This window comes from Nematostella vectensis, chromosome 2 (assembly GCF_932526225.1).
Source record: "Nematostella vectensis chromosome 2, jaNemVect1.1, whole genome shotgun sequence".
NCBI classification, from domain to species: domain Eukaryota; kingdom Metazoa; phylum Cnidaria; class Anthozoa; order Actiniaria; family Edwardsiidae; genus Nematostella; species Nematostella vectensis.
In genome coordinates this window covers 18,248,177-18,263,318 of record NC_064035.1, presented here as the reverse complement: position 1 = coordinate 18,263,318, position 15,142 = coordinate 18,248,177, and the positions used below count along the sequence as shown (strand labels likewise).

General features: G+C 40.4%; 3 protein-coding genes across 4 annotated transcripts; 2 read left to right on the top strand and 1 right to left on the bottom strand.

Annotated features, from left to right (window-relative positions):
* The first annotated feature begins 331 nt into the window (after window positions 1–331).
* LOC5509062 (cyclin-dependent kinase 6) lies at window positions 332–5,680 on the top strand. The gene is made up of 7 exons (XM_032377951.2): window positions 332–472; window positions 637–973; window positions 2,779–2,917; window positions 3,050–3,217; window positions 3,565–3,725; window positions 3,850–3,985; window positions 4,398–5,680. The coding sequence occupies exons 2-7, from the start codon at window positions 765–767 to the stop codon at window positions 4,542–4,544; spliced, it is 960 nt and encodes a 319-aa protein (XP_032233842.1). The 5' UTR covers window positions 332–472; window positions 637–764; the 3' UTR covers window positions 4,545–5,680.
* On the bottom strand, window positions 4,499–12,578 carry LOC116616095 (THUMP domain-containing protein 1). Of its 2 annotated transcripts, none has more exons than XM_032377953.2 (6): window positions 12,467–12,578; window positions 12,285–12,389; window positions 11,117–11,364; window positions 10,367–10,487; window positions 9,772–9,921; window positions 4,499–6,206 (listed from the first exon to the last, which is right to left on the bottom strand). In XM_032377953.2, the coding sequence occupies exons 1-6, from the start codon at window positions 12,527–12,529 to the stop codon at window positions 5,964–5,966; spliced, it is 930 nt and encodes a 309-aa protein (XP_032233844.2). In that variant the 5' UTR covers window positions 12,530–12,578; the 3' UTR covers window positions 4,499–5,963. The 2 variants fall into 2 exon arrangements, with proteins under 2 accessions (XP_032233844.2, XP_032233846.2); XM_032377955.2 differs by having other exon boundaries at window positions 12,285–12,394; window positions 12,471–12,573.
* Window positions 12,579–12,697: 119 nt separating this feature from the next.
* LOC116616096 lies at window positions 12,698–14,927 on the top strand. The gene is made up of 2 exons (XM_048723522.1): window positions 12,698–13,344; window positions 14,476–14,927. The coding sequence occupies exons 1-2, from the start codon at window positions 13,063–13,065 to the stop codon at window positions 14,854–14,856; spliced, it is 663 nt and encodes a 220-aa protein (XP_048579479.1). The 5' UTR covers window positions 12,698–13,062; the 3' UTR covers window positions 14,857–14,927.
* Window positions 14,928–15,142: the final 215 nt, after the last annotated feature.

The following is a 15,142-nucleotide window of genomic DNA, read 5'->3' as shown; positions in this document are numbered from 1 at the left end:
ACCCCTACATTTACAAGCACTATGGTAACACAAAAAGTCTTAATAAAACCCTTATTCACAGAGTACCAAAAACTCCATAAAATGCCAATACCAAAATCAATCTCTGCCCGGTTTCCTCCAAAATAAGAACTCGTGAATTTACGATGGTGTTAAAATCATCATTCTTTCAATCATTCTTTTTCTTGCTGTAGGAGGTCCGTGGCATAGCCTTAACCGCGGACGCTCCTCCACCAATCACAGCCCCGCATTCCGATACACTCTTGTGCACTCGCCTCGGCAACCAATCATGGCTTTCCAAATAACCAACCGGAAATCCAAAACAAGAGATTTAGCACGTGGGCTATTCCTTGTAGCCTCAGAATGACCCAAAGGCCCCTTAGATTCATTCGGACATCCGCAGAATGATTTTATTTTATTTGGTATTCCTGATACACTGAGATAGGCACTATTTGTTTTGGTGACAACTTTAAAAGTACGAAAACAGTTTAACTTTTTTTTTTACATTTTTAGTATTCCTGTAAAAGTAAATTGATCTTTTGAATTAACTCGGGGGATACAATAGAATATATAAGGTGACTTTGAACTTGGTTTCATTTTACTAACTTTGCACTATCTTGCCGTTATTTGTGCTTTTAGATTTAATCTCCGCTGGTTTACATGTCAATACTGGTCGGGTGAACTAGAGAAATCAATGTTTATGTTTCTGTCAAAATCACAATCATGGAATAGCTGAGAATCCTTGAAGTCTAACACGCCTTGTAGCAATGGCTACTAAGTACGAAGAAGTGGCTGAAATTGGGACAGGAGCGTACGGCACTGTCTATAAGGCTAAAGACCTTCTGAATGATGGCAAATTCGTCGCCTTGAAGAGGGTTCGAATACAAAACAGTGAGGAAGGCATGCCTTTGTCAACTATAAGAGAAATAGCACTCCTAAAGCAGATCGACAATTTTGCTCACCCCAATGTTGTCAGGTAAGCAAGAAAACTACGATAGCTTATCCATTCCGGCTTCCGTATTTACTAGTTTGACTCCACAAACTATCAAATCATGGTTTCTGAATGTCGTGCTAAACAACTTTGGAACTTGCGAAATAAGCCAGAGCTCGCTTAAAATTTGGCTACCGCAACTTGATAGTTTCGTGTCAGATTCTAATAATGTGGATCGCAAAATATTTAAGGTAATGGCCTATAAAACTTCCATAATCTTTCATAAAGGTTCAGAACTGACCGCTGTGTGAATTTAAAGATTTTTGGGCAAGTGTTTATGTAGATTATTTCACATTCCTTTGAACTATTGTTTAGAAACTGTGGGTTTATTTGTAGCTCTAAAAGCGTTTTAATAAACTGATACACTCGGTATTTTTACCATAGACTTAACAGATTTCCTAACTCGTTCTTCTATTAATAAGTGCCACTACCAGACTACTATTAGTTTTGTAGGTAGCGTGCCTGCAATTGTCTAATATTTACTTGCATTGCATTCCAATTATATTTTTGCCGTATTTTTATTATAATTCAGGCATACATCAAAATTAAATTAATAATTTAAGTTGGTGCATTTATTTGATGTTATTATTATTTTTGAATGGTTTTTGTTTCCCATGTATATTGGACCTAGAGCTTTCTCAGCTTTCGGCTTAACCGGAAATGGAGCAACACAATTTCCTGAATGATGATTGGTTGTGTTTTGGCGCGTTATGGCGGGGAATTTAGATGTCCTCTAATAGAAGCTAAAGGCCAAAGTACGAGACAAAGGGTTCGAAAGATGGCACAGAAATCACTGGCAAATAGACATTTGTTGAATATACTTCAAAGTATAACATAACTTGAAACTTATGCTCTAAAAACGCCACACTTTTTTGTCATTGGCATGTCATGCATTCAGAAGGCTTTTCAAACTTTGTGTTAACATTGATGGATAATGATTTTGAAATTATATTCATTGATACAAAATGAGAAAAAGAAACTGTGAAAGCTTGGTGTATGTGTTGACAAAATTTAATGTTAAAAGTGTTAACTATCATGCAATGTTCACAAAGAGTAATCTAATTAATTAGTTTGAATGAGAATTTTACTCAATTTTCTTTCGTTGTTTTTTACTCACAGCTATGAAATTTACAAAAGGTTTGCCTGTAAGATAATATGTAAATGTTCTAAAAATAGATTGGTAAATATTCATTCCAAGGGGTTTGTTTGAGTTGTATTAATTACTCAAAGTGCTCTTAACTCCCTGGATTACAAAACTAAGCCCCAATTAAGTGGAGGCATGTCAAATTTAGCCAGCATTCCAAGTCCTGATATATTTTTTTTAATGTTTAACTCACATCAGTTTACTTGATACTAAAAATCCCAATTCTATCTTGACCTAGTCTGAAAAACCCAATTCGTTGGAATACTTTATTACAAGATTTTATTGATGGTTGACACTTAGGAAATTCAAAGTTAGTTTCTGAAGAATATTCCACATGGCACATTCACACTTAGGTTAAATGAAGTATGGGAAAATGCCAAATTCATAGCTGTCAACCCGAAAGTAAATCGGGTGAAATACAGTAAATATGTCAAAAAAACAAATGCGGGTTAATACAGAGAATGTATAAACATTCTAACAAAAATTAGGCTTTTGATGTGGTCCAAACTCTTGTTAAACCCGCTTAATGTGGGTGAGTTGACAGGTATGCAAATTCCAGGTTTTCGTTCTTTTATTTATGCCAATTAACACTTTATGTAGAAACTAGCAGAGAACATTTGTGAGAAATCATGACTTTGACTTTCAGACTTTTGGACATTTTCCACATCCCCATGCTGACAGCAAGGGAAACCCATCTAAACCTTGTGTTTGAACATGTTGACCAAGATCTTGCAGCCTACCTTGAGTATTGTCCACAGCCAGGACTTGGAGAATGGAAAATTAAGGTGAGATTGGAGCTACATATAGTCATATCCTAAAACAAAAAGCGACTCTTTTGGATTGTCATTGAATAACAAGAAAGGAGAACCATTGACAATATGTTAATCTCTTTCTATTTATTTATTTATTTTTTGTAGGATTTAACATACCAAATTTTGAATGGTGTTGACTTTCTTCACACTCACCGTATAGTCCATCGTGATATAAAGCCACAAAATATTCTTGTAACAAAAGATGGACAGGTAAAGATTGCTGACTTTGGATTGGCTAGAGTCTACAAGGATGCCATGGCTCTTACATCAGTGGTAAGTTTGTGTAGCCCTGCCTTGTGATTGTTCAAAAAAATGGAGCTTGTAATGATCTTATATTAGCAACATCAACCAAATTTTTGTCCTGCTATGTATATTTTTTCATCACCACTTCCACAAAACATAAATTAAAAGCATCTGAAGCAAGGATTTCATGGAAATCCCTTAGTGATATCATACTTTTTTTATTAGTATTTGTGTTCTCATTTTTAGCTTAAGTATAATATCTCAGAACATCTGTAAGCCTTGACCCTCTTAGGAAAATACTAGGTGCACATCTTCCTTTCTGTGTGGTGCAAACTTCCCCACAGGATTGATTTCTTTGATTATGCTATTTCTTTTAGGTTGTCACGTTGTGGTACCGTGCACCAGAAGTTCTGCTTCAGTCAAGCTATGCAACATCAGTAGATATCTGGAGTGTTGCATGTATTCTTGCTGAGCTTTTCAACAGAAGACCTTTGTTTGAGGGAAAAAATGATGTTGACCAACTTGACAAGATATTCAGGTAGTGAGCATTACATTGGTTGATCACATTAGATGTCATGCGTCATTTAGTCATGGAAGTTACGATTTACACTATAACAGAGCACTGATAACTTGCCCTGAATTTTTCTTACTCTCTATTGTAGCATTATTGGTTCACCTTCGCAAGATGAATGGCCCCAGAATGTCTCTCTTCCCTGGACATCATTCAGTCGGTATACTACTGGGAGTTTTCAAGCTCTTGTACCAGAGATGTGTACAGAAGGGACAACACTACTAAAGGTGTCACAACAGATCATGTTTACTTATGTAGTTACTAACTGATATTTAAGAAAAGTCTGTCCTGAGTGTAGCAAGGGGGGAGGGAATAAGGCTCCTCCCCCCCCCCCTTCTACCCCTTTAGTCAAAAGATTAGTTTACATATGGGAGATACAGTAAGACATGTGTATACACAAAATAGCAGTGTGTGTAACAGCTTATGTTCTTGGGGTCTTTGTTCACCATTCAGTTATTGCAATTTTACTTCCTGCTTAATATTTAGTGATTCTGGCCTTAGAACAAAGATACATGCCTTTGCTTTTCAATGAAATACCTTTTTCTTTTGAATAGCACAGGGAGTTGTGGATGTGAGTGGAATGAATATATAGTAGGTAAATCTATATATTGCATTCTCAAGTTCTACTTTGCCTTTTAGGAAATGCTGCAATTCCTTCCTCGAAGTAGACCGTCTGCATCAGAGGCCATGAACCATCCATTTTTCAAAGAACTCCATGATAACAACAAGGAGAACTCAAACACGGTTTCTAACAATATTAATGAGAAGAATCTGACAGTGTGTTAGTAACCAGAATTATTAACGAAGCAGTAATGCTTCCAGCTCTGTACATGACACTTGTTATACAAGTCCAAGGAAATGTATACAGATAGTTACACCTATTTGAGTTTTGCCGTGAATAACCTTACAGCAAAACCATTAAAACTGCCTTCTGATATATAACAGGCAAGAATTTAGAAAGTGAAACATTGTGGGTTATTTGCATGTGTGATTACATATTAGTTTCACTGGTTACAACAATTAGGACAGCTGTGTTGTAAAAAGCATCGTTATCTATGATTTTTTATGAGTTGACTAGTTCTAATTAGATTCTAAATGAGTTGATGTATTATTTAAAAAAAAAACTTATGACAGGAAAGAGAGCCTCAAAGTTCAGGTCTTTTTTATCCCAGTAGACTAAAAGTATATGTTGATTCTTGGAAGCCAAGAGTTTTAAGTAACTGAACCCAAGTCAGTATAATTCTTTTTTGTGAACAATTTTAGCTGAAAAAAAAAAAAAGACTCTTACTTGACCTCTTTTACAACACTTTGCCCATGACTAAACTGCCACTAGAAGAAATGTGTGATACCCAAAGCCTGGGATCAATTGAATTATATAAAAATATATACGTTACCATTGGACTAAGAGAGGGATGAGGTTCTCTCAAACTGATTTAAGTAAACTTTTGAAACATACTATTTATTTACCAACATGAGACAAGTGATCAAACAAATATTTGTCTTTTTTTATAAAAACCACTTGTCCCCTACAAAAAATAGTAATGTTTCACAGTAAACGTTTAATCACTATTTAGACGAACTTGCTGTGGGTGTAGGGCTTTCCTCCCCTTATGTCACCTGGGGTACTATCCCCGTACCATATATATTGATTTGATCCCAGGTTTAGCTTCAAAGAAATATTTTAGAGTGCAAAGTAAAAGAGTGTGGTTTTTGTTTTGATTAAGACATGTTTTTAATTATTTTTATATTATTTAAAGAGTGTAAGACATTTTTATACAATTATGAGTAATGACCAAGTGACATATCAGTTGAAGTGTTAGAAAGGTATACCTAATAATTAAAGTGTATACAATACTATTTAATGTGATATAATATGACATTTGACATTTTTTGTAATTAAAACATGTTGACAAGTTTCAAAACTGTTTCTAGTGAGTTGTGGTTTCTTGGGGTAATGGGACACAGTTAATTTCCGTTGCAGCTTTTGGGCAAATTGATTTTAACTGGTATTTACAAGCTAGACAAGCTAGGGTCCTAGTTTCATTAGCAAAATGAGACACATTGGCAAAATAAGTTGCATCCACTACACTAAAGACATCTTTAGTACTGTAGAGTTCTTCTTTCATTCCACCCATAAAAATTATTTTTTAAACATTTTCTCAATTACCAATTTCATGTTTTGGCAGGGTCACCTTTTCGCTGTATTTACATCTCAGGATTTGATATTTCAGCTGCAGATTTTGTTTTTTCTGAAAAATCCTTTTCATTATTCAGCAAATTATTCATGGTTGAGTGATCTTTTTCTCCATTACTCTGTTCTTGTAACTGCTTCAAAGTCTCACTTTCAGAATTACCTGACTGACTTGGGTTTAAACTCTTTTGTAGCTCGCTGATATTGTACCTTTTAAATGCCTTGTAGTTGTTCACCACAGATAAACAGCAAACACTCTGTGGAGGAGTGATCTTTGGTGAGTAAACATGGTTTACAAACCAGGCCACTATGTAACTGTGCCCCCTTGGTCTTATGTGTTTTCTCTACAAACCCCATCTGGCTGTGTCCCCTTGGTCTTATGTGTTTTCTCTACAAACCCCATCTGGCTGTGCCCCCTTGGTCTTATGTGTTTTCTATAGAAACCCCATCTGGCTGTGCCCCCTTGGTCTTATGTGTTTCCTCTACAAACCCCATCTGGCTGTGCCCCCTTGGTCTTATGTGTTCTCTCTACAAACCCCATCTGGTTGTGTCCCCTTGGTCTTATGTGTTTCCTCTACAAACCCGATCTGGCTGTGTCCCCCTGGTCTTATGTGTTTTCTCTACAAACCCCATCTGGCTGTGCCCCCTTGGTCTTATGTTTTTTCTCTACAAACCCCATCTGGCTGTGCCCCCTTGGTCTTATGTGTTTCCTCTACAAACCCCATCTGGCTGTGCCCCCTTGGTCTTATGTGTTCTCTCTACAAACCCCATCTGGTTGTGCCCCCTTGGTCTTATGTGTTTCCTCTACAAACCTCATCTGGCTGTGTCCCCTTGGTCTTATGTTTTTTCTCTACAAACCCCATCTGGCTGTGCCCCCTTGGTCTTATGTGTTTCCTCTACAAACCCCATCTGGCTGTGCCCCCTTGGTCTTATGTGTTCTCTCTACAAACCCCATCTGGTTGTGCCCCCTTGGTCTTATGTGTTTTCTCTACAAACCCCATCTGGCTGTGCCCCCTTGGTCTTATGTGTTTTCTCTACAAACCCCATCTGGCTGTGTCCCCTTGGTCTTATGTGTTTCCTCTACAAACCCCATCTGGCTGTGCCCCCTTGGTCTTATGTGTTCTCTCTACAAACCCCATCTGGCTGTGCCCCCTTGGTCTTATGTGTTCTCTCTACAAACCCCATCTGGCTGTGCCCCCTTGGTCTTATGTGTTCTCTCTACAAACCCCATCTGGCTGTGCCCCCTTGGTCTTATGTGTTCTCTCTACAAACCCCATCTGGCTGTGCCCCCTTGGTCTTATGTGTTTCCTCTACAAACCCCATCTGGCTGTGCCCCCTTGGTCTTATGTGTTCTCTCTACAAACCCCATCTGGCTGTGCCCCCTTGGTCTTATGTGTTTTCTCTACAAACCCCATCTGGCTGTACCCCCTTGGTCTTATGTGTTTCCTCTACAAACCCCATCTGGCTGTGTCCCCTTGGTCTTATGTGTTTTCTCTACAAACCCCATCTGGCTGTGTCCCCTTGGTCTTATGTGTTTTCTCTACAAACCCCTTCTGGCTGTGCCCTCTTGGTCTTATGTGTTTCCTCTACAAACCCCATCTGGCTGTGTCCCCTTGGTCTTATGTGTTTTCTCTACAAACCCCATCTGGCTGTGTCCCCTTGGTCTTATGTGTTCTCTCTACAAACCCCATCTGGCTGTGTCCCCTTAGTCTTATGTGTTTTCTCTAAAAACCCCATCTGGCTGTGTCCCCTAGGTCTTGTGTGTTTTCTCTACAAACCCCATCTGGCTGTGTCCCCTTGGTCTTATGTGTTCTCTCTACAAACCCCTTCTGGCTGTGCCCTCTTGGTCTTATGTGTTTCCTCTACAAACCCCATCTGGCTGTACCCCCTTGGTCTTATGTGTTTCCTCTACAAACCCCATCTGGTTGTGCCCCCTTGGTCTTATGTGTTTTCTCTACAAACCCCATCTGGCTGTGTCCCCTTGGTCTTATGTGTTTTCTCTACAAACCCCATCTGGCTGTGCCCCCTTGGTCTTATGTGTTTTCTCTACAAACCTCATCTGGCTGTGTCCCCTTGGTCTTATGTGTTTTCTCTACAAACCTCATCTGGCTGTGTCCCCTTGGTCTTATGTGTTTTCTCTACAAACCTCATCTGGCTGTGCCCCCTTGGTCTTATGTGTTTCCTCTACAAACCCCATCTGGCTGTGTCCCCTTGGTCTTATGTGTTCTCTCTACAAACCCCTTCTGGCTGTGCCCCCTTGGTCTTATATGTTCTCTACAAACCCCATCTGGCTGTGCCCGCTTGGTCTTATGTTTTTTCTCTACAAACCCCATCTGGCTGTGTCCCCTTGGTCTTATGTGTTTTGTCTACAAACCTCATCTGGCTGTGTCCCCTTGGTCTTATGTGTTTCCTCTACAAACCTCATCTGGCTGTGTCCCCTTGGTCTTATGTGTTTTGTCTACAAACCTCATCTGGCTGTGTCCCCTTGGTCTTATGTGTTTTCTCTACAAACCCCATCTGGCTGTGCCCCCTTGGTCTTATGTGTTCTCTACAAACCCCATCTGGCTGTGTCCCCTTGGTCTTATGTGTTTCCTCTACAAACCCCATCTGGCTGTGCCCCCTTGGTCTTATATGTTCTCTACAAACCCCATCTGGCTGTGCCCGCTTGGTCTTATGTGTTTTGTCTACAAACCCCATCTGGCTGTGTCCCCTTGGTCTTATGTGTTTTGTCTACAAACCTCATCTGGCTGTGTCCCCTTGGTCTTATGTGTTTCCTCTACAAACCTCATCTGGCTGTGTCCCCTTGGTCTTATGTGTTTTCTATAGAAACCCCATCTGGCTGTGCCCCCTTGGTCTTATGTGTTCTCTACAAACCCCATCTGGCTGTGTCCCCTTGGTCTTATGTGTTTTCTCTACAAACCTCATCTGGCTGTGCCCCCTTGGTCTTATGTGTTTCCTCTACAAACCCCATCTGGCTGTGCCCCCTTGGTCTTATGTGTTTCCTCTACAAACCCCATCTGGCTGTGTCCCCTTGGTCTTATGTGTTTCCTCTACAAACCCCATCTGGCTGTGCCCCCTTGGTCTTATGTGTTTTCTCTACAAACCCCATCTGGCTGTGCCCCCTTAGTCTTATGTGTTTTCTCTACAAACCCCATCTGGCTGTGTCCCCTTGGTCTTATGTGTTTTCTCTACAAACCTCATCTGGCTGTGTCCCCTTGGTCTTATGTGTTTTCTCTACAAACCTCATCTGGCTGTGCCCCCTTGGTCTTATGTGTTTCCTCTACAAACCCCATCTGGCTGTGCCCCCTTGGTCTTATGTGTTTCCTCTACAAACCCCATCTGGCTGTGCCCCCTTGGTCTTATGTGTTTCCTCTACAAACCCCATCTGGCTGTGCCCCCTTGGTCTTATGTGTTTCCTCTACAAACCCCATCTGGCTGTGTCCCCTTGGTCTTATGTGTTTTGTCTACAAACCTCATCTGGCTGTGTCCCCTTGGTCTTATGTGTTTCCTCTACAAACCCCATCTGGCTGTGTCCCCTTGGTCTTATGTGTTTCCTCTACAAACCCCATCTGGCTGTGTCCCCTTGGCCTTATGTGTTTCCTCTACAAACCCCATCTGGCTGTGTCCCCTTGGTCTTATGTGTTTCCTCTACAAACCCTATCTGGCTGTGCCCCCTTGGTCTTATGTGTTTTCTATAGAAACCCCATCTGGCTGTGTCCCCTTGGTCATATGTGTTCTCTCTACAAACCTCATCTGGTTCTGTCCCCTTGGTTGTATGTGTTTTATGAATATGTAGAATCGCAGAAACTACCCCCTACGTACCTTGATCACTTCAACACAAATTGTCCAATCAGGGTTACCCAGGTCAACAGTGTGCCCTTTCCCTGCCTCGCCTATAAGCCCTGCCAGAAGCTTAATGACATCATCACGCTGCATGTTGCTGTTATTTCTTGCTTTAAATGTTATAGCAAACTAGTAATTGAAAAGATGTAGAACATAAATGAATTATTTACAGTGAGGAGTATAAAGGATATAAACTTATTTGTTTGTCTAATGAACTAGCTATGCAATTATTCACAATGTTTTACTGTCACATTTCTAAAAAAAAACTTGCATGCAATGTTGTTGTGTTTTTGTTTTGGATGTTCAATTATCTTATCCTTGTGAAAAATAGAGTTATCCCTGAATTATTTTGAATTAAGCCACATTAATTACAGGATTCAAAGTGACTTCAATAATGAATACAAAGGACTCAAAGCCACACCATGTTGGATCATGATCATCCATTTACCACCGCGAGACAAACCAGAAAATTATAGTCAACATCATATCAATCAACTTTGAAATACAAAGTATTTATTGCCTGAACCATTAAAAAATGAACTGTAATTTTTTACTTATTGCTACATCAACTTACTTTACATGGCTTGATATTTTCAACAAGAAAATAATCCTCAAACAATGATAATGCAGTCTTTTTTATATCCTCCTCTTTGGCGTGGCAGGTCGCATCAACAGGGAGAAATCTTAGACATAATCTGGAAATAAAAAATTAAGAACTAAAACATCTGAAAGCATTAAGCCACCATGCGATTGAATGGGAATGTAACCAGTGTGGCTACAGAATTCCTCAAGCTGTGGTTAATCATATTTATGACATATGGAAAGAGCTAAGTAAATTGGAGGTGGATGGAGGTGATGAGTTTTCTGATAAAAATCTGACCAACCCTGAAACAATAAAAAGGGATTTTTATGGGCATTGCAGTATCTCCACAGGGCGTTTATTATCAGATTTGGCTAAATAAAGTTTTACCTAATATAAATCTATGATATACCAGTGTGATCTAGAATGCTGTTTTTTATCTAATGCGGTTATGCTTTATAATTTATTTGTACGTCTATTGCGACCTGGAAGTGGACTTTTCGCAATTGCGGGGGTGGGAACGCACCCCTTTCACTCTTCCTGGGTATGGGCCTGAGGAATGTATTTTCATGTGCTTTCAGAATCAAATCCAATTGTTTTTTTTGCTGTCGTCGTCCATGTTGCATTGCTTTAAAGGTCTCTTATGGCATATTGAGCCTAGGCCATTAATTGATATATGGATGCCAGTAACTACATTTGAAAGGGCTATAACTAATAAACTATCACTGCCACGGTGTGTTTTACCTTGATTTCATTTTGCCATTTTTCTGAAGGTCTTCAAATATTGACCGTACCAGGTCTAACGGCTTTGCATTATCAGGTAGATTGGTTCTTATAAAAACTACATTTTTCGCTCCACTCATAAATGACTGAAATCTCTTGTCCTGGTTCATGCCTTGTTTTTCTCGAGCCAGTGCTTCCTCAACATCCTCCCCTTCCTCTGCATCTTCTTTTCCACTATGACCCACAGGACCATACAACTTGTCTGCATACTAAATAATAAATATTTGTTAATTATATCATCATTACATCCTGCAATCATAGAAAATTCAGTGAATTTCGGATTGGAGAAGAAGGGGGACCATTTTTTTACTATTTATTTATTTATTTATTTACTGCATAAAAAATTTCCTTAGATCAAATAAATCCCACTAAACCTACAGAAATGTCTCAACTTTACTGCAGCAATGGTGAACAAAAACTTCAATTACTCAAAAACAAATAAGGCTGGCACATACATGGGATCCAGTTTCATGTGACAAATCGTGTTGGTTCAAATAATACCCATCATGCATGTGGAGCAGTTTACAAACCTCACGACAAGATGTCAGCATTTTGGAAGTCTAAATACTTTATTCTATTCACTTGACTATCTATGCAACTGTTACTTTTCAGGCAGATAGCAAGCATTTGAGACGAAAAAAGAATCGAATCCAAGTTAAGAACAAAAAACCTGCAAAGATGGGTATTCATTTGAATTTGATCCAAACTCTTTAGTTGAGCTCCACCTGATTGCTTTGTGCAAGATAGAGCTTACAAAATGTGTTGAAATGGAGCTCGTTTAAGACTGGAAACGACAAAGCGGGCATTACACATTGACTTTGAAACAAATGGAAGATGCAGATAAAAACTTTGGGGGGGGGGGGGGGGGGGGGGAGAACCACCCCACTGGACTGGAAGGCCCGCTCTAATGAGGGAAAATTGAGTACCACTGCAAGCTAGGCGGGTTACCTAAAAGAAGATGGTCCGCTTAATGGCTAAACGACCCCCCCCCCCTGCTCAAAATCCTGGCTACGGGCCTGCTTCACTATGTCTAACAACCTGTCTGCATTTTGCATTGAGCTGCTTGTTTGTTGGGAGTATAAGCAACGGTCGCGTATATCTAAAGCACTTATATTTTACGGCACCTTACTTCATTCAGGATGCTGTATGCCTCGCTAACACATGCGTTTTCCCGCTCGTTACAAGTCACCAAAATACCACACATCCCAGCTTTCAGCGCTTCAAGACCTCGTTTCTGTTACGAAGAAAACATTGGATCATCAGAGTTCTGTATCCATGAAGGTTTCCATTACGTGATTGATTGGAACAAACCTGTTTTTTGCCCCCTCCCCCATAATAGCCTTTCTTTCGCTTTTGTCGTCCAGAGTCCGCCATTTTGAAATTCGCACTACCGGTGGGATATCTTATATGATACACTTCAGGATGCGTACTTAAAGTACTTACCTCCGTGTACTAGGGTACCCCGCTGGCATAAAATATTACGTACTCTTTAGCCCAGTCTTCTTGTGCGTCTCAAAGACAGGGTGACCACAATCAGCTAGCTGATAACGGTTGTCTGGTTGTCGTTTTGTTTAGTTAATTAGCTTATAGTATTTTGTTGTTTTGGATGATTTTAAAACAGTTTTTTACATTAACTGTTCGATAGAATTAAGCTGTTTTGGAAGACGATTTTCTCTTCTTAAACTTACCATCGTTACTTGGACGATATTACGTTGAGAGCTAATTTTTTGTTTTCACAATTTACGTAGCGCGCGCATACGGAATCTTGCAATTACGTCATTTATATCTCCGTAGAAACAAACTCTAATTGGTGTGACTCGCTATGTTTACAAATATCTTTATTGTGCCACAGTTTTTTGAACACGAGCTCTAAGGTTTGACAGTATATTATTTCTAGAGACATATTAATGATTTCTACAAACGACAGTTTCGCGCAGTTCGTTTTCTTCAAAACAGCAGGCAACGTTCCGGCTGAGCTTTTCCAACAATCCTGGATACCCATAGCGAAGGGTTTTCTGGCCCGGGGGATAACTAATATCATACTTAGCGCAAGAGTAGGACCCCAGAGTGATTTGAGCAAATTCACATTTGTCAGCAAGAATTGGTGGGACTCGGTTACAGCAATAAAGGGAACTTTCCCCAAAGGTCTTCCCGGTCCATCAAAGAAGGGAAATATAAACGTCTCTCAGGTAGGATTATTTATGAGCTCACCTGTCAATGCAGATATAACTGTAGGTAGGACTAGTATACTAGGATCATTCATTAGGTCACGTAGTCAGGCCCGTACCGAAGATTTTATTGGGGGGGGGGGGGGGGGGGCGAAATAAAAAAAAACTGATCTTTCTGGAGGGGGGGGGGGATAAAAAGAACAAAAAGGGTTTTTTTTATGCCTTGCAGTACGTTCCACAGGACGTTAATTGTCGGATTCGGCTATAAAAAAAGTCTGACTTATGGATGACGTACCAGAGTGATCTAGCTTATGCTTTATAGCTTTGTCCACAAATAGCACGTCTATTGAAAACCGAAAGTGGACCTTCGGGCTGGGTACGGGCCTACCTAGCCGATCAGACTATCGACATATTCAGGTAGGATCAATAATGAGCTCATAAGACAATGGGTATTGTATCTTCGGGTAGAATCAGTTGTTAGAATACCTAGCTCATCAGATAATGGATATATAATGTTCTCGGATTGGATCTTTCATGAGATCATCAGACAACAGACATATAACTGTATCAGGTAGGATCAGATCACCTAGCTCATGAGACAATGTGTAGCTCCAGAAAATATCCATACAATAGAGGGGATTGGAAATTCCAGAGGGGTGGGGGTCGTACCTCCGACTCCCTCTGGGAGGGAGGGGGTGGGCGAATGGATATTTTCGTTACATTTAGGAAGGGCCAGGTAGGATCATTCATGACAAACAGGAGCGGCGGCAGGGGGTCCACTCGAAACTACCGTCCCTCCAACCCCCCCCCCCCCCCCCCATTTTTAGGCCCCCGAATGGTCTTTTGCGAGCTTGCGAGCACCCCGTTTTTAGGCGGAAAAACTGCGCGAGCATGCGAGCACATTGGGCCCTATTTTTGGGACCATCCGCCGCCCCTGACATATAACTATATATCTCTCAGGTAGGATTATCCATCAGCTCATCATACAATACATTACCTATAAAAACTGTATCTCAGGTCGTACCAGCAAACGATAGTTCATCACAAAATGCGTAAACTTAAAACACTAGACGGAAACTCCTCCACAGAAAACATTAATAGTGAAATTTGACCTTGCATGCATCCAAAAACTTTACGAACTTTGTTTTATAGGGTGGAATTTTCAAGGTCGAAGAGTGCTCAGACCTTATCAAACACCAGTTATTGTCAGGAAAGACTAAAAACACCTACAAGATCCTCATTATGGTACCCATCAAGGAAACCCCGGCAAAAGAGTACATGCAAGAGCTCAAGACCCGAATACAGGAAATCTCGGGGTATGACAGTCTTTGTGTGTACAGATTAGACCCCTGCTCGGGAGATCTAACTAGGCCTTGGTTCTACAGCTGGATAATCGAGGCATACTTCCACTCACATTTGTTTAGTCCTGATGAGGCAATGGATGTATTTCGGGATAACATGAAACTCCCTGATAGTTGGGATATGAGTATACACGTGGACGACATGCAACTTACACCCCAAGACATCACATAGGAATTGCTCGTACACCGTTGTTATTGGGAAATAAGTGATTCTTCAACTAATAAATTGCTGTTTAGACATTTGATACGTCGTTATTTGAAAAGGTATAAATCAATCATACGAAGTTTCTTGCCTGATGTACACATCCCCCCCCCCCCCCCTTGTTTACGACAAAGGACAAACTATTGCCTTAGAATTCTCGTGATAAAATACTCTGGGCATCAGACTTCTCTCGTCCAGTGACGCTCAGCAAAAATGCCGTGACGAGCGAAGCAGCAATCATGCGGAGCGTCACTGG

Excerpts from the sequence above, each read along its gene's own strand:
- LOC5509062 (XM_032377951.2), top strand. The coding sequence starts at position 765 with ATGGCTACTAAGTACGAAGAAGTGGCTGAAATTGGGACAGGAGCGTAC. Across the intron at positions 3,218-3,564 it reads CCATGGCTCTTACATCAGTG|GTTGTCACGTTGTGGTACCG; the intron begins GTAAGTTTGTGT and ends TATTTCTTTTAG. Across the intron at positions 3,986-4,397 it reads AAGGGACAACACTACTAAAG|GAAATGCTGCAATTCCTTCC; the intron begins GTGTCACAACAG and ends TTTGCCTTTTAG.
- LOC116616095 (XM_032377953.2), bottom strand. The coding sequence starts at position 12,529 with ATGGCGGACTCTGGACGACAAAAGCGAAAGAAAGGCTATTATGGGGGA. Across the intron at positions 12,390-12,466 it reads GGGGAGGGGGCAAAAAACAG|AAACGAGGTCTTGAAGCGCT; the intron begins GTTTGTTCCAAT and ends TCTTCGTAACAG. Across the intron at positions 6,207-9,771 it reads TTTGTGTTGAAGTGATCAAG|AGTGTTTGCTGTTTATCTGT; the intron begins GTACGTAGGGGG and ends ACTCCTCCACAG.
- LOC116616096 (XM_048723522.1), top strand. The coding sequence starts at position 13,063 with ATGATTTCTACAAACGACAGTTTCGCGCAGTTCGTTTTCTTCAAAACA. Across the intron at positions 13,345-14,475 it reads GAAATATAAACGTCTCTCAG|GGTGGAATTTTCAAGGTCGA; the intron begins GTAGGATTATTT and ends TTTGTTTTATAG.